The sequence below is a fragment of the Nuphar pumila genome, chromosome 4 (assembly GCF_984573655.1).
Source record: "Nuphar pumila chromosome 4, dmNupPumi1.hap1.1, whole genome shotgun sequence".
Classification (NCBI taxonomy): Eukaryota; Viridiplantae; Streptophyta; class Magnoliopsida; order Nymphaeales; family Nymphaeaceae; genus Nuphar; species Nuphar pumila.
Window position 1 is genome coordinate 141777600 of NC_143252.1, and position 23683 is coordinate 141801282.

At 37.3% G+C, this 23683-nt stretch overlaps 1 protein-coding gene across 1 annotated transcript in view; it reads right to left on the bottom strand.

Annotated features, from left to right (window-relative positions):
- The window catches only part of LOC149841383 (alanine--glyoxylate aminotransferase 2 homolog 1, mitochondrial-like), a 46876-nt gene that overhangs the window by 13064 nt on the left and 10129 nt on the right, over positions 1–23683 (bottom strand). The window contains exons 3-6 of the mRNA XM_090003804.1: positions 20067–20237; positions 18574–18717; positions 18294–18473; positions 17904–18129 (exon numbers count right to left, since the gene is read on the bottom strand). Of these exons, the coding sequence (XP_089859930.1) occupies positions 17904–18129; positions 18294–18473; positions 18574–18717; positions 20067–20237 (721 nt within the window). The remainder of the gene's footprint in view (positions 1–17903; positions 18130–18293; positions 18474–18573; positions 18718–20066; positions 20238–23683) is intronic.

A 23683-nucleotide genomic window follows, 5' to 3' on the forward strand; every position in this document is an offset into this window, starting at 1 on the left:
CATACCCTTTGGGAGAGTATGCAACTTCAATTCCTAAAAAATATCTTAGATAACCAAGATCAGACATATCAAAATTCTCTTTGAGAATATTCTTAATAAGGTTAATACCTTCCTTATCATTACCTGTGATAATCATGTCATCAACATATAATAACAGAATTGTAATGTGATCATTAGAATTTTTAACAAACAAAGCAGTATCAGTATAACATGAGGAGAAACCATTATCAAGAACTACTTTGCTAAAAAGATCATACCAAGCTTTAGGTGCTTGTTTAAGACCATAGAGAGCTTTATTTAACTTTAGAATATTTCCTTTACCAATTTCAAGACCTGGCGGAGGATCCATAAGCACTTCTTCATATAAATTTCCATTTAAAAAAGCATTTTTAACGTCAAGTTGATATATAGGCCATTGTTTAATGGAGGCTAAGGCAATTAAAGTTCTCACACTAGTCATCCTAGCTACGGAAGCAAAGGTTTCCTCATAATCAATTCCATATTCTTGGGCATAGCCTTTTGCAACCAAACGAGCCTTGTATCTCTCAAGAGATCCATCACACTTGGTTTTAACTTTATATACCCATCTACACCCAATTGCCTTTTTTCCTGATGGTTGGGGAATAATACTCCAAGTTTGAGCTTTGTTAAGAGCCTCTAATTCAACTTTCATTGCTTCAATCCAATGTGGATGATCTTTAGCTTCTTTAAAGGAAGTAGGCTCATGATATGAATGAATTAACATGAGACAAGCCCTATAATTAGGTGAGAAATATTCATAAGATACAAATTTTTGTGGAGGTCTACTATTACGAGAAGATCTCCTAGGTGCATTAATAGGTTCTTCTAATGAGAGATCTTGAGAGTATCTTTCAAAAGCAGGTTGATGTTCAATTCCTGACCGCCGGGGACAAAAGAGGAGGCCTTGGAAGGGCTCCTAGAGGGACGTTGGAGCCCTTCCAACGGTCATAAATATGACCGTTGGAAGCTCCAACGTCTTCCTAGGTGGGGCCCATTCCAAGGTGGAAAAGAAAAAGAATAGAAAAAATAAAAAAGAAAGAAAAAAAGGAAATAAAAGAAAAAGGAGAAAAATTACAATATGCGATAAGAAGTAAAAAGACTGTTTTACCCCTATATGGGTCTATTTACAAAAGATATAAATATATATATATTTATATATGTAGATAGACACATAGACATATATATAATTAATATATATGTGTATGTGTCGTGATCTATATATATAAATATATATATGTACAACATATTTTAACAGTGAGGTGGGGGTTTAGCCGAGAAGAGCAAGAGAGACGGGGGGAGAGATATTGAGAGAGAGAGAGAGACATACCTGGAGTCGTCGCGCCGAAGATGTGCTAGGTTGGAGACGGCTCAAAGGAGAAGAGGAGGTGTCGGGGTCAGGAAGGGGGGGGGGGGATTTTTTTGCCCTAATCCCCCACCCAGTCCCATTTCATCGATTTTTTTAAGTCCAGAATTGAACTGTTAAGACCCTGGGTGCATTGACCGCACAGGGTGTCACACCCGCACCCTCACCCGAGTCGCGTCATGTCGACGTGGGTGTGGCACCCTGCTAGCCGAATCCCTGTGACTTATTTTAATGCATAATTCTTATATAAAGTCACTTATTATGAAGAATCTAATATTGTTCAATGAAAAAAGTTAATAATCATATATAATTATATGTTTTTATAACTTAGTTATTGACATATTAGCTTGAAGTTTAGTTATTTTCATGTCTTATTCATGTGCTTACACTAAAAAAATATAGAGTCCTGACTTGTCCGAGTCAACTAGCTGACTCAGTAACCCAGTAGGGGTTTGATCCGAGCCCGAGTCACGAGTTTGCCAACTATGATCTTTGGCAGTTAGATGTCAAGAATGTATTCTTGAATAGAGATTTACAAGAGGAAGTGCATATGGAATTACCACAAGGATACTCATATCCAGAAGAGTGTGCAGGCTTCACAAAGCTCTATATAGTCTCAAACAAACTTGATTTGAGAAGTTCAGTTCAACAGTAAGGTCACTTGGTTTTGAGCAGAGTCATCATGATCCTGCTTTGTTTGTATCTTCCTATGCTCTTGGAAAGTTATATTGCTTCTTTATGTAGATGATATGATTCTCACTACATATGACATAAAGAATACTGAAGAGACCAAAAAGAAGCTAACTAATATGTTCAAGATGAAAGATTTAGGGCGTTTGAAATATTTTCTTGGGCTTAAGATAGCTTACTCTCAAAGGGGAATGTATTTGTCCCAACATAAGTATGCTACAGATTTGGTTGTGAAAACAAGATTAGCAGATGATTCAAAACAAGTAAATTCTCCCATGGAGGCAAATCTAAAGATGAGAGCAACTTAGCAACTTATGGTGTTGAGCTAAAGGATCCTATACAGACAGTTAGTTTGGAGCCTTATGTATTTGACTATATCCAGACCATATATAAGTCATGCAGTTCATGTAGTGAGTCAATTTATGAGTGCTCCCCAATCAATTTACTTGGCAGTCGTACTCAAAATCATCAGGTATGTCAAAGATTTTATGCACTATGGCATGTTTTTCTCGTGTTCGTCTGGCAAAGAGTTGAGAGCTTTCTGTGATGTTGATTTTGAAGGCTCCACTAGAGATAGACTTTCTACTGCAGGGTTTTGTGTTTTTCCTGAAAGCTGATCTCGTAGAAAAGCAAGAAGCAATAAAGGGTTGCTTTGTCCACTGAAGAAGCTGAATATAGAGCAATGGCTCAAGTTGTGGTTGAGATTATTTGGATACGATGGTTATTAAAGGAATTGGGAATTCCATGTGACAAAAAAACTTAGCTATATTGTGATAATATGAAGCACTATTCATATTGCCAAGAATCCAAAGTTTCATGAGCGCACCAAGCACATTGAAATAGATTAACATTATACAAGAAGGGCTTATGAAAACGGGATTATAGCTTTAGAGCATGTCAGCTCAAAGAATCAAATAGCAGATGTGTTTACAAAAAGTCTTCCTCCATTGTATTCCAGTTCTTTCCTTTCTAAACTTAGAATGATTACATTACATCCTTCCAAGTTTGAAGGGGAGTATTGAAAGTCTATGTAATATAGTGTAGTATAAGTATGTGTAAAATAATTTTATTAGACTATTATGTACATATCCTACAAAGAAGGGGTTATACTAGTCTTTTTTTAATTTTCTTTTTTATATACTCTAAGGGGATCGACCCTCTTACTTCGACACACACAATACTGCGATAATGAACATCTTTTGGTTCTATCCTCTCTTGAGTCTCCTCTAACCCTAACTTCTCTCCCTCTACTTTCTTTCTATATTCAATATTATGCATGTCATTCATAGCACACAATTATTTTGATATATAATATTATAGTTTTATCTTACGCAATTCATCATTGTTTGATGATGTCTTATGTAGCTCGTAGAGACATAAATGCTTCATATATGATTTTATGGTTGTATTTTGTGTAATTCATCATTGTTTCATGTGTTATGATTTTTTTTATATTTTTTGTTTTTATTTATTTTTCATGATTTTTTTATTAATAATTATGCTTTTTTAATATACAAATCTTATTTTGGGCCCGAACGATACGATACTTCACACACACACACACACACACACACACACACATATATATATATATATATATATATATATATATATATATATATATATATATATATGAGAACGACGATCATCCTGCCCCCTTTTTTGCTAGGCCACCGTTAGGACCCTCCAAAAATCATATTTTCAAGTGTTTTATCCTTGATCTAAATAGATAGATGTATTTATCATTATTTATTTATTAACAAACAGGCTTTGTTTCAAATTGATTTGATGTAAAAATGTGAACATTTTATCATGAAATTTTAGTATAATATCAACAATTGGTTTTTGAACTCTTTAAAATACACATCTGATAGACATAGGATAGATCCTAGAATTAAGTGGTGGGCACTGAAAGGAGCTAAACAAGGAATGTTTGTAGAGCAGGTAGTTAAGGAAGTTGATTGGTGTCTCGAGGAGGATTCAGAATCAATGTGGAATAAGATAGCGGGTGGTATGAGAAAAGTAGCTAAGGAGGTATTGGGTGAGTCTAAAGGCGGTGCACCACTAGGTAAGGATACATCATGGTGGAACGAGGATGTCAAATTAGCTATTAAGGTTAAAAGAGAGTGTTATAGAAATCTAAGTAAGAGTCGTGATAATGAGAATTTGGAGAAGTATATGATAGCAAAGAAGGAAGCTAAAAAAGTTGTTCGAAACGCGAGGGCTAAGGTATATAAGGAGGTTTATGACAAGTTGGATACCAAAGAAGGCGAGAAGGATATTTATAGGCTTGCAAAGATGAGAGATAGGAAATCGAAGGATTTGGGTATGGTTAGATGTATCAAAGATGAAACGCAAAGGGTTTTAGTCAAAGATGAGGAGATTAAGGAGAGATGGAAAGATTATTTTGATAAGCTATTTAATGATAGTCATGCTCAAGATCTTGGAGACTTCTCCATTCCTTTTCATGAGATAAATCGTGACTTCATGCGCAAGATTCAAAAGAAAGAAATTGCAGAGGCTTTGAAGAAAATGAAATCAAGAAGGGCAGTTGGCCCAGATGGTATACCTATCGAGGCTTGGAAATGCTTGGGAGAGAAAGGTTTAGAATGGTTGACAAATCTTTTTAACTTGATTTGGCGAACAAATAAGATGCCTAATGAGTGGAGGAAGAGTACTTTGGTGCCTTTATATAAGAATAAGGGTGATATACAAGATTGCACAAACTATCGTGGTATAAAACTCATGAGTCATACTATGAAACTTTGGGAGAGGGTGATTGAGTCTAGGTTGAGGAAGGTTGTCATGATATCGGAGAATCAATTTGGTTTTATGCCTGGAAGATCAACTATGGAAGCTATACATCTTCTTAGACAACTTATTGAAAGATATAGAGAGAGGAACAAAGATTTGCATATGGTTTTTATTGATTTAGAGAAGGCATACGATAGAGTACCTAGGGACGTTCTCTGGTGGACAATGATGAAGAAAGGTGTTTCTCTCAAGTACATTAGTATAATTAAAGATATGTATGAAGGAGTAGTAACCAATGTCCGCACTTGTGGAGGGGTGACAACCAATTTTCCGATAACGGTTGGGTTACATCAAGGATCTGCTTTAAGCCCTTTCCTATTTGCGATAGTGATGGATGAGCTTACGAGATCAATTCAAGAAAATGTACCGTGGTGTATGTTGTTTGCTGATGATATTGTTTTGATTGATGAGTCTAGAGCTGGGGTTAATGCTAAGTTAGAATTATGGAGACAGACATTGGAAGCTAGAGGTTTTAAGTTGAGTAAGAGTAAGACTGAATATATGGAATGTCGGTTTAGTAAGCAACGAAGTAGGGATGGGAGTGTAGTGAAGCTTGGTGAGCAAGATATACCGGTGAATGATTATTTCAAATATTTGGGATCCATCATTCAAAAGTATGGAGAAATTGATGGAGATGTAAATCATAGGATAAAGGTTGGGTGGATGAAATGGAAAAGTGCTACTGGAGTGCTGTGCGATCGTAGAATGCCATTGCGGTTGAAGGGAAAGTTTTATAGGACGACTATTAGACCCGCTTTACTATATGGTACGGAATGTTGGGCTGCCAAGAGACATCATATTCAAAAAATGAGTGTAGCTGAGATGCGGATGCTTAGATGGATGTGTGGAAATACAATAAAAGATAAGATTCGGAACGAAGAGATACGTCAGAAGGTAGGTGTTGCACCCATTGAAAATAAGATGCGAGAGAATCGTTTACGGTGGTTTGGACATATTCGGCGAAGGCCTAATGGTGCTCCAGTTAGAAGGTTGGAGAAATGGGAAAATATATTAGTTAAAAGAGGTCGGGGTAGGCCTAGGAAGACTTGGATGGAGATGATAGGAAAGGATATGAATGCTTTGAACCTCACCGAGGACATGGCGTTGGATAGAAATGATTGGAGGAAAATGATTCATGTGGAAGACCCAAAATGAATTTCTTTTTTGGTGCATATCGCTGACCCCAATTGTTTTGGGATGAAGGCGTAGTTGTTGTTGTTGTTGTTGTTGTTGTTAAAATACACATCTGAGCATAAAGATGCTTAATCAAATAATGTTCTCTATTGAGTAAACAATGATAAGCACATCTAATAGTTCAGATCGAGCATAAAACACCTAAAACTATGATTTTTGGAGGGTCTAAATGGTGACCTAACAAAAAAGGGGCAAGATAATCCCCCCCTCTTTCTCTCCCATATATATATAATGCATTTACAATTATATTTTTTTTAAGCTTTTTTGGTTAACTTCACCAAAGTTAACCAAGTCAAAACTTGGATAAAAGTGATGCTGTTGTTGGTGCGACCCTTTATATTCTAACAGGGAGGAAATGACAGATAAGGCAGAAGAAAGGTTTAACTGTTTAAGAGAACCTTGGTCCCAACTCAATGTTCTGCAACCTTTGGTCTTCAAACATAGGCCATTGTGGTCTAAGAATTGAAACACAAGATGAGGAGAGAAAACAAAAGAAAGGATAGAGAGAACCTTGGATCCCAAATTTGCAATCTCAGACCTCAGGTCTCACGTGCTACTATATTTGTATAAAGAGTGAGAAATGTGTTGACATTCCAACAAATTGTAGAAATTACATAAGGTATCCTAGGTAGGGTATGTAACTGGCATGTAAAACAGAGTATAATTGTAAATTAGCACTCGATAGCACATCTACAATATCAAAAGTGGCATCTTCTATACCCATCCAAGCTGTAACTTGACAACAAACATAAGGTGTGAATTGGTGCATGTAATGTAGATTTATAAAGTATCAAGAATATTAATTTTCAAACCATATCCATGTGAAAATCTCTATAAAGAAAGATTTTGTGTATGAACACAAAGCTAGAAACACGAAGTGTGCACAAAGGCACAAAGGAGAACTCTCACAAGTGCACAAAGGCATGGATACACATGCACAAAAGCATAAAAAATATCAACATCAATATATTGAGTCCCAAAAGGGGCTTTACAAAAACCATAAAAGGCTAAAGGGGATCACCCCTATTTATAAGTATTGGAGACATGGGGGGGCTCCAATACATACGTTGGAGCCCCTCCAACGGTTAGAAATGTAACCGTTGGAGGGGGCTCCAACATGTGTATTGAGGGCCCCCTCATGTCACATCAATCAAAAAGCAAAAAATAAAAATAAAAAGGAAAAAGAAAAATACAAAAAGGAAAATTGAAAATGAAAAAGTACAATCATATTCTCAAGTGAGAATATGCGTAAAATATGTGAATTTACATAAATACCCTTATCGGGTTTGATATATATATATATATATATATAAGAGACTACATTTTAACACTCTTCCTCAAACTTAGGGTGCCACAACTGAAAGTTTGTCAAGAAGGAAGTTAAATCTTGGAGAACACAACGCCTTGGTAAAAAAGTCTGTCAGTTGATATTCTGATGTAACATAAGGAAGGTCAATGGTTCTTCTTAAATATTCTTCACGAACATAGTGGCAGTCCATCTCAATATGCTCCGTGCGCTCATAAAATGTGTGATTTTTGGCAATGTAGATTGCACTTTTATTATCACAACATAATTTTGTGGGCCCTAGAACTTGAATATTCATGTCTTCCAACAAGCTGCAAATCCAAACAATCTCCATGGTGGTAGATGTCATGACTCTATACTCAGCTTCAGTGGATGAAAGAGATACTTTCTATTGCTTCTTGCATCTCCAAGAAATTAACGATTCCCCTAAAAAAATACAAAAACCAGTGGTGGATGAAAAGAAGTCATTACTATGTATGTGTCTGACTCGATCCATTTATATATTGGATCGGGTCCAGACCCAATTCGTGTATAGTGTAAATTAGCTTGTTATTAAAGGGGTATTTCTGTACCCTAGTTTTACACAGTTAATACATTAATAGAATGAGAGGTGCAGCCACGATGGACTGACACCCCTTTCTCCATAACCTCTCTCTCTCCTCTCTCTCTCTCTCTCTCAGTTACAGGTGCAGCGTGGAGGTCAAAGGCTCCTTTCTTTCATGGTATCAGAGCAGCGTGACGACTGGGAGTGAAGAGCTACCTCGGTTTCACGGTGATAGATCTCGATCTCCCTTTCACGGTGACAGACGACCCCTTGCTGGCTCGATTATTGTAGTTTCGTGATTCTGAAAATATTTCTGCTGGTTCGTGGGTTCTGGAAGTATTTCACGATGAGTTCGTGATTCTGAAAATGTTGTTTCGTGAGTTCTTGAAGTATTTCACAGTGAGTTCGTGATTCTGAATCTGGAAGTATTTCACGGTGATTTCGTGATTCTGAAAATGTTGTTTCGTGAGTTCTGAAAGTATTTCACGGTGAGTTCGTGATTCTGAAAAATATTTCTGAGTTCGTGATTCTGAAAATGTTGTTTCGTGGATTCTGGAAGTATTTCACGGTGAGTTCGTGATTCTGAAAAATATTTCTGTTGTTTCGTGGGTTCTGGAAGTATTTCAACGTGAGTTCTGGAAAATATTTCTTTCTTCAGAAAATATTTCTGCCTGTGATCCACTTTTCTTCCTGTGAGAAACTCGACCTCTGTGGAAACGCGTTATTTCCTTTGGTGCATCAGCAGAGTGCACCTGGAAACCACGTGAACCTAACAAGTATCACCTGTCGAGTATCTTTTGTCAGCCGAGTGTCCTGTTAGCCGAGTCCTCTGCTGTGATATACCTAAGTGTCAGTGCAGGTTTTCTCAAATGGATTTCACTCATGGGAAGTCATGTCTGTCCTCAAGCTTTCTCGGTCAACTAGTCTCTGAAAAACTGAATAACTCTAATTTCTTAACCTGGAAAAGACAGATCATCCCATTTATAAAGAGTCAAGACCTCTTTGGTCATCTGGATGGATCGGTTCCACCGCCTCCAGAATTCCTTTCGCAGGAAAAGGTGGACGATAAAGGAGAACAATCTATTGTTCTTCGCAAGAACCCAGAATATGTTGCTTGGATGAAGAGGGATCAATCGCTAGTGGCATACATCACTTCAACTCTCTCCCAGGAGGTTCTTATTGCTCTTCCTGATGACTGTTCGGCCAAGGAACTGTGGGATGAGTTAGTTCAAACGTATTCACAAATTTCTGAGGCAAGAATTATGTTTCTTAAGCGAGAGTTTCAAATGCTGAAGAAATATTCCATGTCTATTATGGAATACTTGAACAAAATGAAAAGCATCACAGACCAGCTGGTTGTTGTTGGGTGTCTTGTCAGTGAAAAAGATAAAGTACAACAAACCTTGAGTGGATTGGGGCCAGACTATCATGTTATGACGACTACCTTACTATGTTTACCAGAACTTCCAAAGTTTGAAGATCTTTGTGCGAAATTATTGCAATATGAGATGACTCTGAAAGGATCTTCTGAAGGTTCTCATGGGAATTCAGGAACACAAGATGTGCTGGCTATGGGAATGAGTTATGGTCGAGGATGAGGAAGTTCTTTTCGAGGAAACGGAGGCCAAGGGAGAAACACCTATGAAGGTCGTGGCATACTTCCGACACCCAATATACAAGGACAAAGACCCATTCCCACATGTTTTCTATGCAACAAGAAAGAGCACATTAAAGCAAATTGTTGGTTTAATCCTCAAAACAAAGGGAAAGCTCCACAAGCAGAGGCTAGGAAGGATGGAGAAGTAAAGGAGTTGTTGTTGGCAGCCTTGGCAGAATTGAATATGAAGCAAAATGACAAAGGAATTTGGTATGTCGACTCCGGAGCAGCTACTCGTGTCACAGGTGATGCAGGTAAACTCTTGACTCTTACTCCTTATGTTGGTAAGAATAGCATAGTCACAGGAGATGGATCTCATCACTCAATCTCACATACTGGAAATGCCATTATACCCATGTCAAAGTCCTCTCTTAAACTTCCAAGTGTCATCCATGCACCTAATATTCAAAAGAACATTGTTTCTGTCTCAAAACTCGTTGATGATGCTAATGCTTCAGTTGAATTTACTCCCTCTTCTGTTTATGTCAAGGATCTTCGCACGAGGAAGACATTCGCTGAAGGAAAACAATGGGGCAACATGTATATCTTTCAAGAAGATCCCTCCTCTATTCATTCCGACTATTCATCCTTGCAGCCTCACCAACGTCAATTTTTTTATCCTGATTTCATATTTAATATTTCTGAATGTAATAAGCCAAGACTTTGGCATAGTCGTCTTGGCCATTATGGTCGTCATTTTATTGAAAAACTTGTCTTGAATAATTTTATTCCTAAGTCCAGTCTGAGTTCAGTGGTTGTTGATACAAAGTGTTCTAGTTGTCATTTATGTAAGAGTCATGTTTTACCATTTGCCTCCATTAATAAAAGAGTTTCAAGGCCATTTGAGGTCATTTGTTCAGATGTCTGGGGTCATGCCCCAATTACTTCTCTTTCTGGCAGTAAATACTATCTTATTTTCATTGATAGTTACTCACGTTATACTTGGATATTTTTTATGAAGCACAAATTAGAAGTCTTTGAATTGTTCCAAAGATTTCATTCCTTTGTTCAAAATCATTTTTCTACCAACATTCTCAATTTCTCATGTGATGGAGGAGGTGAATTCTCCTCGAGTGACTTTGTTAGTTTCCTTCAACATAATGGGATAAAGAGAAGAGTGTATTGCCCGCATACACCTCAACAAAATGGGATTGCTGAGAAGAAGCATCGACATATTGTAGAGACTGCAATGAGCATGATGCACATGAGCAACATTCCTATATCATTATGGACTGAGGCTTTTCACTCCACAGTTCATGTGATAAATCGATTGCCCATGAGTATCTTAGAAAATAAGTCACCATATTTCTCTCTTTTTGGCATACAACCTGATTATCATGAATTACGTGTGTTTGGGTCTGTTTGCTATGTTCACATTGACAGCTCACTCAGGCACAAGTTCCAAGATAAAGCCTTGAAATGCAGGTTTATAGGATATGCAGAAGACTACAAAGGGTTACAGGTGCTATGATCCCCTGAGTAAGCATGTCAAAATTTCACGGAATGTAATTTTCGATGAAATGAATTTTGATGATCAGGATGCTAATTCAACCCTGATAACTCAAGTCCCAGCATTGAGGTATACTACCCATGGTTAAATTCAGAACTCTTTTCCAATGGTAAAGTAGACTGTCCAGAAAATTACAGTCAGAAGGAGACACGTGAGGAATCAACAAATAAAACTCAAACGGAAGAAACTGTTACACATGATTTGGAGCCAGCAAGGTATAAAGGTATTGTATACACCCGACGAGAGAAAGAACCCTCATTCGTCTCTTGTACGAGTACGGATCCAGCTTCACAGATAATGGATATCAGAAGATCCTCACGGATTCGACATTCGCTTGACAGGTGGGTAAGTTATAAAAACTTTTCATTGGATTTTCAGTTGTTCTTGACATCCATAAGTAAGAGGATGAGCCCCTCATGTTCTATCAAGCTGCGAGCTCTAGAAGATGGGTAGAAGCAATGAATGAAGAAATGGAGGCCTTACATGAATGTGGGACATGGGAGATTGTTCCTAGGCCACTAAACAAAAATGTTGTTGGGTCAAAATGGGTGTACAAGATAAAGTATAAACCAGACGAGAGCATTGAAAGGTACAAGGCTAGACTTGTAGCCAAGGGATTCACACAAGAGGAAGGCCAAGACTTTGATGAAGCTTTCAGTCCTGTAGTTAAAATGGGGACCATTCGCATTGTGTTGAGTCTAGCCATTAAATATGGATGGACATTGAGCCAGCTGGATGTCAAAAATGCATTTCTGCACGGGGATTTAAAAGAGGAAGTTTACATGGAACAACCCACTGGATATGCAGAACGAGACACCAAAAAATATGTATGCAAGTTAAAGAGAGCACTCTATGGTTTGAAACAAGCTTCTCGTTCCTGGTTCGACAGTTTTTCTCTAGAGATACAACGACATGGCTTCTCTCGGTCCCTTTTGGATCACTCATTATTTATTCACAATGAACAAGGATTCACTACTCTTCTATTAATATATGTAGATGACATCATCATCACAGGGAACTGCAAAAGTCACATTGAGCAGGTGAAGAAGTTATTAAATCAGAAATTTAAGATGAAAGATTTGGGAGAGCTGCGATATTTTCTTGGGGTAGAAGTTGATAAAAGAAATGATACACTCACCCTTACTCAACACAAATACACGTTGGACATTCTTAGCAGAGCAGGCATGACAGATTGTAAGTCGTTAACAACTCCAAGTGTCATTCATCAGAAACTAAGTTCAAAGGAAGGGGATATATATGGAGATCCCACTAAGTATCGCAACTTAGTTGGCATGTTGCAATACCTAACTTTTACTAGACCTGATATAGTATATTCGGTTAATCAGGTATCCCAGTTTATGTATGAACCTCGTATGTCACATATGGAAGCAGTCAAACGTATACTTCGTTACCTGAAGGGTACAATTGGTGATGGGCTGGTATACAAGAAAAGAGAATTAGATCCAGGCGGAGGCCATGAGATCGGCACTTATGCTGATGCTGATTGGGCGGGTGATCCAGACGAACGACGATCAGTATCCGGTTATTGCAGCTTCATTGGGCCAAACTTGGTATCCTGGAGCAGTAGAAAACAAAAGGCGGTTGCTAGATCAAGCACTGAGGCTGAATAAAGATCAATGGCCACTGCCACGGCCAAGGCTACATGAATAAGACATCTCCTAACAAAAATGGGAGAACCGATTGCTCGGTCACTGTTGTTGTGTGACAATCAAAGTGCCATCAACATGTCCTTCAATCCCATCCACCATAGTCGAGCAAAGCACATTGAAATAGATTAACATTTTATTAGAAAAAAAGGTTGAAGATAAAGAGATAGAGCCCATGTATGTGTCAATTGAAGAACAAGTTTCCGACATCCTCACTAAAGGGTTGACAAAGGACAGATTTTGGTTTCTAAAAAGCAAGTTGTTCATGGTTCAACACCATGCACAACTTGAGGGAGGCTGAAAAGAAGTCATTACTATGTATGTGTCTGACCCGATCCATTTATATATTGGATCGGGTCCAGACCCAATTCGTGTATAGTGTAAATTAGCTTGTTATTAAAGGGGTATTTCTGTACCCTAGTTTTACACAGTTAATACATTAATAGAATGAGAGGTGCAGCCACGATGGACTGACACCCCTTTCTCCAGAACCTCTCTCTCTCCTCTCTCTCTCTCTTCCCTCTTTCTCTCTCTATCTCTCGGTTACAGGTGCAACGTGGAGGTCAAAGGCTCCTTTCTTTCAGTGGAGTGACGATTATTTGAGTCACCTCCCCAATCAGAGTCAGTATAAGCAATTAAACTTAATTCAGAAGAAAAAAATAGAAATACTCCCTTGTTTATTGTACCCTTTATGTATATGATGATGCAAAGAATGACACTCATATGAACTGTAGTAGGTGCATGTTGAAATTGACTGGCAACATGAACTGCATGAGAAATATCAGGCCTAGTAATGTTGAGATACGTTAGAGATCCAACCAATTGCATGTAAGGTGTGAGATCTTTTAGAAGAATCCCATCATCAATCTTCATTTCCGAACCCACTATTTCAGGAGTTTCACAGACTTTGTCATCTATGATTCTTGATCTGTCAAGAATCTCACAAGCAAGTTTAGTTTGAGACAAAAAGTAACCTCTGTGAGAATAAGCAACCTCAATTCCCCAAAAATATGTCAAAAATCCTAAGTCTAACATTTCAAATTTTGAAGTCAAGATAGATTTAATACTTTTGATTCCTTTAGTATCATCTCATGTTATCAACATATAACAGTAATATAACAATTCTTGCATTAGATTTCTTATCAAACAATGCAGTGTCAGTATAGCACGAAGAGAAACCATTTTCAGTCATTACATTGTTGAACCTATCGTGCCAAGCTTTGGGAGTTTGTTTCAAGTCATAAAGAGCTTTACGAAGACAAAGAACTTTGTTTTTAGAGATTTTCATACCAGGTGAAGCATCCATGTAGACTTCTTCATTAAGATCACCATTTAAAAAGACATTTTTGACATCCATTTGATAAATATTTCATTTTCTAATTTAAGCAATGGTGATGAGACATCTGACAGTAACCATACGAGCTACTGGAGCAAATGTCTCTTCATAGTCAATCATGTATTCTTGACTATACCCTTTAGCTACTAGACGAGCTTTATACCTCTCAAGAGATCCATCACTCTTGGTTTTGACTTTGAACACCCAATGGCATCCTATAGTTTTCTTTCCACTGTGAAGCGTTTGAAATTCCCAAGTATTGGCTTTCCTAAGCTCTTTGAGTTTACTCTCCATGACTTCTCTTAATTCAATACAACATTTGGCATCTTCAAAAAAATTCGGTTCAAAATATGAATGAATGTCACTTAAAAAAGCCCAATATTTAGGAGAGAAAGAATCAAATGATACGAATCTAGACGGAGTTCTTCTAGTTCTTTCGGTTCTTCTAGGGTTTGAATTATGTGTAGAGATAGATTCACCAGGTTCACTATATTGCTCAATAGCACTTCTAAAGGTGCGTCTATCTCTATGAGTATAGGTGATAGAGTCTCTAGTTATATTTTCTTCTTGAGAGTAAGGTTAGGATTATTGTTGATTTCAATCACTTCATTGTCACTGTTATATGTTGATTCATCATCACTAGAGATATCATCTTTAGATAATAGATCAAAAAAAAAAAGAATAGTCGACATTTTCTAAATGAGATTCATTCTTTTCAAAACCACTATCATTTTCTAAAAATGTTACATTCCTTGAGACATATAACTTATCAGTCTTAGTATCATAACATCGAAACCCTTTTTGGGTTTCAAAATAGCCAAGAAAAGCACAAGAAATGACTTTTGGTGAGAGTTTATCATTTTTATCTATAAGAACAAAGCACTTACAACAAAAAACTCTCAATCTATTATAATCGGGTTCTTTTTCATATAGAGTCTCAAAAGGAGAGATTTTATCTAAATTTTTGGATGGAAGACGATTAATAAGGTAAATGGAAGCAAGAGCCGCTTCGGCCCGAATTTTTTTTGGAATACTTTGGAAAATAAGAAGGGTTCTAGTGGTTTCAATGATATGCCTATGCTTCTTTTTGGTCAACCCATTTTGTTGTGGGGTCTTAGGACACGATTTTTGATGAACAATACCATAGTCTTCAAGATATTTCTTAAATTCATTAGAAAGATATTCACCTTCGGAATCGGTCCTAAATATCTTTAAATTACTATTAAATTAATTTTTTATCATCATATGATATGATTTAAAACATGAAAAGACTGCATGATTATGTTTGAGAAAATATATCCAACAATATCGTGAAAAATCATCTACAAAAATCACATAATAGGCAAAACCTTCCTTAGATACGACGTGTGCCGGTCCCCAAACATCCGAATGAATAATTTCAAAAGGTTTAGTGGTAAACATAGATCTTTGTTCAAAAGGCAAACATAGATCTTTGTTCAAAAGGCATACTTCTCATTTTTCCAAGAATGTAATCATTACAAAAGAAAGTACTTTTACAAAGTTTTTTAACAAAGTTCAAATAGGATAACTTGGTGATGTTGGGATGACCAAGTCTTTTGTGCCAAACATTTATGTTTTTATGTTGGGCCACATTACAAAAGAAGGGTTTTGGAATTTGAAGAGAGTCCACATAGTATAAGTCTCCTTTCCTAGAGCCTTCCCCAATCAACCTCCTGAACCGGTGATCCTGTATTAAACATTTATTAGATGAGAATTGAATGTCACACCCAAGGTCTGAGAGTTGAAAGACGGAAAGTAAGTTTAAATTTAATTTTGGCATAAATCTAATTCTAGGAATAAAGAAGTTTTGGGTTTTAAAATTTCCAATTCCCTTAATTTCAAGAGAAGTGTCATCCGCGGTTGAAACAAAAGATGGTGACGAACTATTAGAATATTCGGAAAGAGAGAAAATGTTTGGAGACATATGAAATGAAGCACCCGAATCTAAAAGCTAAGAAGTTTTACCTGGAGTAGACATAGCGGCACCGGAAATAGCTCCCTTAAGAAGAGGTTGAAGAACTTCAATAATTTGATTTAGAGAGAGAGCTCCATTTGTAGATTCCTCTTTTTGTGGTTGAGATGTGGTGGCCATTGCTAGTAATTTCTTCCATTTGGGACAAACCAGTTTGATATGACCCGGCTCTTTGCAAAAGTGACACAATTTTGCTATAGTCTCTTCTTCCTCCTTGACCACCATTGGTCCCTTGATTTTGGCTTTTAAAATGAGGAGGTTTATATGTCCTCAAGTTGTTCCCGGGCTTAGAAACGACATTAGCTCCATCACACTCTTCTTGATTTGTGGGCATTGCAAGAACACTTGAATTTTGCTTGCTAATGCCCATACGAGTTTTCTCTCCACTTAATTTTGTAATAACGTCTTCAAGAGAAAGAGAGGTGAAGGAGGATAGGAGAGAAGATCTAATTTGCTCAAACTCGGGCCTTAGCCCATTCAAAAAGTTGAAAAATCGATCTTCTTCGACTTGTTTATGTCAAAGCTCTATGGCTTCTCCACTCAAGTTGGGTTCAAGCATAGCAAGCTCATCCCAAATGGAAGAGAGTTCGGCAAAATACTCCCTTATAGTCATCTCTCCTTGAAGAAGGGTTAGCACCCTCTTTTGGAAGTAATACTTATGAGACAAGTTCCTAGAAGTGTACATGTTCTCAAGGTACTCCCACGCTTGAGGTGCCTTTTTAAACTTTATAATATTGGCATTGATTCTTGTCTCAACGGAGGAAAAAATTCATGACAAGATCTTGAAGTTCTTCACTTCTCACTCATGTTTTCTACTATACTCCTCAAGAGCCTTAGTTCTTTCATCTCCCTCAAGAATTTTGATTTCGCCCTCTTTAATCAACGTAATTTTAGGCTCCGGTTCCGGAATCAAGCCTTGAACGTAACCCCAAAGCCATTTTCCTTTAATGTGGGCTTCCATATTTTCGGCTTATATGTGATAATTGGAGCCATTTAGCTTGAAACCAAAAGAAAAATGAGAGTCTTTTTCACCCATTAGAGAGGTAAGATGAGAGAAAATGAGATGTATCACAATAAGATTTAAGTCTTACTTGTAGTAATCTTCTAAAATATTGGATGAAGAGGAGTCTTTATGCCAATCATCAAAAAGTTGAAGGCACGCTTTTCAAGGCACTCGATATTGTGAAGAACGACACAAATTTTTTTCTCCAAACGACCTTGCTTTGATACCATGTGAAAATCTCTATAAAAAGAGATTTTGTGTATGAACACAAAGCTAGAAACACGAAGTGTGCACAAATGCACAAAGGAAAACTCTCACAAGTGCACAAAGGCACATATACACATGCACAAAAGCATAAAAAATATCAACTTCAATATATTGGGTCCCGAAAGGGGCTTGACAAAAAATATAAAAGGCTAAAGGGGATCACCCCTATTTATAAGTATTGGAGACATGGGGGGGCTCCAATACATACGTTGGAGCCCCTCCAACGGTTAGAAATGTAACCGTTGGAGGGGGCTCCAACATGTGTATTGAGGGCCCCCTCATGTCACATCAATCAAAAAGCAAAAAAAATAATAAAAAGGAAAAAGAAAAATACAAAAAGGAAAATTGAAAATGAAAAAGTACAATCATATTCTCAAGTGAGAATATGCGTAAAATATGTGAATTTACATAAATACCCTTGTCGGGTTTGATATATATATATATATATATATATATATATATATATATATAAGAGAGACTACATTTTAACAATCCAATCATGACATAGGAAATACGAAAGATCAAAAGTGATGGTTACTTTCATGTTTCTGCTGAAGGTGCCTCAAACGCTCAAGCAGGTGGGAACCAACAACAGCACAATGCTTTTGACGGTTCTCCTTGTCGAGAACCTTCAGTACTGCAAGTCCACCAGCAGAACAAACAGGGTTCCCACCAAATGTGTTGAATTGAACTTTCTCTGACAATACAAACGCAATTTCTGGTGTTGTGACCACTGCTCCTAAAGGTAGGCCATTGCCAATTCCCTGTTGGTGCCAAATGAAACAATCTCAAAGCAGGAAATACATCTAGTTGATTGTTTATTGTGCACATTTGATGCAAAGTTTGACTAATCAGACATGAAGCAGAAAGCAACGATCATAAGATAAAACAGAATACTATTTGCAAAATCTGAGGAAAAAGTTGAGACCTTCGCCATGGTGACAATATCAGGAATAACACCCTGTGTTTCAAATCCCCAGTAATGGCTTCCAGTTCGACCAAATCCACTTTGTACTTCATCTGCTATGCAAACACCTCCAGCTTTATGAACAATGTCATATACCAGTTGTAGATATCCAGGGGCCAGCTCAACTGCTCCTCCAACACCCTAAACACGACAAATACTAGTTTTGCTGCAGTCAATGCAATCAAACCAACCAAAATAAACAAGAATCATATAATATCATTGGGTTATAGTGATTGCAAACCTGGAATGTTTCTGCAATGAAACCTGCAACTAGACCAGAGGTACCATAGTCGATATGATCTTGCACCTCTTTTGCATAACGGGCACTATCAGATTCAAATACACCATGATATGGATCTGGATTCATAACATGGTGAATTTCACCCTGTGCAAGTTTTCAAAATTTCATGTTTAGAGAATGACATACAACTAGATATGTAATCAAAAGTGCTGACTAGGCACGGACTAGTCAGCCTAGTCGGCCTAGGCATAGGTAAAATGCCTAGGCTTTGCAATTCCTAGGTGGGTACCTTAAAATGTACCAATTTTGCTGACTAGGCACCAACTAGGGTGCTTAATTGACGATTAAGTTATCCTTGTCTAGATGCAAGGACAGTTTTAGTCATTTTTTATTATTATTACATGTATTATATTATTTTCTTTATATATAATTATATATATATATATATGTGTGTGTGTGTGTGTGTGTGTGTGTGTGTGTGTGTTTATAATTTATTCTGTGAAATGATGAATGCTGAGTTATATATACATATTGATTATGTTTTATATATATGTGTCACTTTGCTTTTGGGATTTTTCTGTGAAACATTGAAAGCGTGCACAATTAATTTTAATTGATTATGTTTTTTTATATATGTGTGTGTTACTTTGTTTCCATTTTGTTTTTGTTAAAGGCAGAAAGTGATATATATGTGTGATTTACCTGTTTCTCATAGTCATATACGGTGAGTATAATTACCATATGGATTTTTTTCTTCATAAAACACTGTTTCGATTATCTTTTTATGGATATGTCAGATCAATGAAGATTGGCAAATTAATGAACTTTTTAGTTAAAGTGAAATTAAGAAAAAAAAATGCTTGTTGTATGCAGATAGACTAGGGGAGAAATTTGAGAACATAGAAACTAAAGTTATAGTTTCCAATCTAAAATATGGACCCAACGCCATTCTTGCTCTCAACAGGACAGGCCCCATTAATAACAGAACTATTCTTTTTATTTCCAACCCAGGATGCCTTATCTTCTTGCTTATGTTGATGGACAATAATTTCATATTTGCAATATTCAGAAGAAGAAAAAACAAATGTAAACCAAGAATCGAATGGATGAAACAAAAAAATCACAGGTTTTAAAGAGAACAAGCAAATGATACTACATAGTCATCATATACTGTTCGACAATATCAAAACTGACAACCTGATAAAATGGTCAATTATATTTAGTGTCTAAAACCTTGTTGACAGTAAAATTTTATTTTGCAAGAGCAACCCACCTCTCACAACCATCATAAAGAAGAGAGAAAAGCATTGGAAAAAGAAAGGAGAAACAGCATGCCTCTCAAGAAAGAAAGACATTGGAAAAAGAGAAAGGCAAAATCACATGAAAATGAATCTACATGTCAGCATGCAGTATCTCCAGCTAAAGAAGCAAACGACAAAACATCTATATCTTGCAATCACAAGCAGATATTGGAACCTGGACCAAATACCAACCTGAAGTATGTTGTATTTCCATGTTTTTAGAGCTGTCAATCCCAGCGTACCTGAACTCCCACCATGATATGCATTTCTCAAGGCAATCATGCTAACATTACCACTGTAAAGCCGAGCCATAAGCATCGCCAGTTCATTTGCTTCAGTACCGGAATTGACAAAATATACAACCTGTACTTTGCCCATAACAATAAAACCTTAATCAGTCATATTGCACTAGGAGTCAATTGATACAGTCAAATCTTAAAGTATAATCCAGCACACTACTCTTTAGTCTATAAGAAAAATAGTCAAGTACAGCACCTAAAATAATGATCAAATTCCACCTGAAAATGAAGCTCAATGGCAAATCTTGAACCATGAATAGAGAAAAAAGACAAAGGATACAAAGAAGTGACACTCATACGAACTTCAGACCTAAATTACTTCCAATATGTTCACATCTTTTTATTTTGACTCTATTCTGCCTTTCCTAGTGAATGATGAATCTTGAGAGTTCGCACTTCACACAGTGTACTTCTCCAGTCATCTTGAAGAGGATTGTTTTGTAGCAAATAGGCATTCTTAAAAGGATACTTGAATTCTGTTGTCATTTTTTCCCTATCCAAACTCCCATATAATTGGATTCTTCAATATTAGTATTTGGATATGTTATAGAAAACAAACACCTCCTATTGCAAATTTTTGTGTACCAGTGTTCAGTGCTCAGGTTATGGACTAAAGTGTTTCATGGGGAGGACAAGAGCACATAAAAACAGCATGACAAAATCATATCTGGACTCAGCTGATCCCTATCATGTTTTATAACTTAAGAGATTATCTCCACATGTCAAAAATCGAAAAATGGAAACAGTTGACCAAATAAGTTCATCTAAAAGATAAATATATGAATCGTGACCAGTAACCACATCATACAGAAAAAGTGAGGTCCTCAATGAAGCAAGTTGCAAGAAGGCATTCATATCTTTCACACCGAACACAAATTAGGAGTGATTAAATAAAAAATTACACTTAATCTTTTAAACCAAGACAAGAACCACAAAGCGAATACCTGGTGAAACCATTTTCAAATATAAGAGCAAGCATTAGATCGAAATAAATACAATCTGGGAATGGTTTAACATTTAATAGAAGTATCATAGATCCTCCATGGGTACACAATGACAGCAACAGTTTGCACCTAAAAGGAAAAGGAGAAAAAGCATCAATATGAGAAATGACTATACAATACTTTTAATGTATAATGCTTTTGTGACATCAATCCGCATAACAGAGACCATTTCAAGCATTGGGTTGTTTAATATTACATTTCTTTTTTTTTTTTTTACCTGCAACATCGATCACCTTTCCATCCATTTCAGTAACAAGTATCATCGATAATTTGGCATCCCACCTATGTCACCTGGGTACGAGTGCAGGTGCGGTTGCGGGTACGGGTTCGGAGGATACGATATGGCAAATTCCAAAAAATTATTAGAATATGGATCGGATATGGATCCAGTAGAGGATCCATATGGTTCACGTGTATGTTATATTGTAATGTAATATACATTACTAACCCATGGCAGTTTTGTCCTTGTAAAATAATTGTAAAACCTACTTATCTTAATGATGTTTAGTGCATCCAGGAAGAATAACAGTGGCTGCCGATTCCCAACAAGAATCAGAGCTCTCTCTCTCTTCCCCCCCCCCCTTTCTCGATTTCTGCAGGAGTTTTATCATGGTATCAGAGCAGCATCAAATATGGGCATAAAAGTGTCTTCATCAGGAACGCGAAAGGGCTTGCTCCATTGGCCACGATCTGCCTTTTGGTCACGCCTACTCCATCTCTTCTTCAGACGAGTTGACAAGATCTTCATAAGAGCCCAAAGGCCGAGTTCCTTCAGCCGAGTCCTCCTCATCTTCTTTAGTCGAACCCAAAAGCCAAGTTCTTCTCGCCGAGTTCCTTCAGCCGAGTCCTCCTCATCCTCTTCAGTCGAGCCCAAAGGCCGAGTTCCTTCAGCCGAGTCCTCATCTTCTTTAGCCGAACCCAAAAAGGATACCAAGTTCCTTCAGCCGAGTCCTCCTCATCTTCTTCAGCCGAACCCAAAGGCCCAATCTTTTCTAAACAGGTCGAGTTTCCTGTTTTCTTCTTATCTCATCTCACAACTTGTTTTGACGTGAAAAGTTTATTTTCTAGCTTTTCCCTCTTGTCTCATCATCTTCTAATATCTAATATCTAATATTCTAATATTAGAAAAGTCGAGTTCCCTGGTTTTCCCAACCAGGAATCTGCCTGTCACGCCTGCGTAGAAAAATCGAGTTCCCTGGTTTTCCCAACCAGGAATCTGCTTGTCTCGTTCATTTTACCTGTCCATAAGCCATTTTCGTCTCCCATTCATTTTCTGTCAAATTTTCCATACACTCACAAAAATATATTTCTCTTGTCATGACATTGTGCCGATTTCTGTCAACTGTGTCAGTTTATGATAAAACAGTCCAGTTTCAGCCACTAGTGTCATTCTGTTCAAAAAAAAATCGTCAACAATTCTACAAATGGATACTTCAGCCAATTTGGGGTCTTTCTTCCAATTTCCTGGGGCAGCTAGTTTCGAAAAAGCTAATTACAAACAACTATCTGACTTGGAAAAGGCAAACTGCCCCTTTTATTCGAAGTCAAGATCTTTAAGGTTACTTGGATGACTCCACTCCAATGCCTTCAGAATTTATCACAACCGAAGCCAAAGAGGATGGAGGATTGCCAAATATTATTCGCAACCCTGCATTTGTTACTTGGATGAAACGCAATCAGGCCATCGTCGCGTACATCACTTCCACATTGTCACAAGAAGTATTGATTTTCATTTTGGATGATTGCACATCTAAAGTTTTGTGGGAGGCTTTAGCTCAGACCTACTCTTAGATATCAGAGGCTAAAGTGTTGTTTCTTAAACGTGAATTTCAGATGTTAAAAAAGGGGGCAATGAGCATTATTGAATTCTTAAATCAAATCAAAAGCATCACAGATCAATTAGCCATGGTTGGGTATCCAGTGTCAGATAAAGAAAAGGTGCAGTAGACACTGAATGCCCTGAGACCAGAGTATCATGTTCTTGTTACCTCTTTATTATGCCTACCTACGTTGCTCAGTTTTGAGGAATTATGTGCCAAACTTTTTCAGTACGAGATGACTCTGAAAAGCATGTCTGATGCTTCAGCAGGACAATCATCTACGCATGAGGTTCTTGCCACAGGGATGATAGTTGATCGTACACGAGGAGGACGTGGCAGAGGCAAGGGAACTCCAATCCAGGGTGGGCGTGGGTTACTACCTACACCAAATTCCAATGTCAGTTTTTCAAATAATGCTCTCACATGCCCGTACACTCTACAACAAAATGGAATTGTTGAACGTAAACACAGACATATCGTGGAAAGTGCAATGAGTATGATGCATGGTTGTAACTTGCCCATTAGTCTTTGGACAGAAGCTTTTCACACTGTCACTCATGTGATAAATCATCTTCCTATGCCTATCCTTGAAAATTAGTCTCCCTATTATGTTCTCTTTGGTGTACATCCTGATTATGATAAGTTACGAGTTTTTGAATGCACATGTTATGTACACATTGATAAAT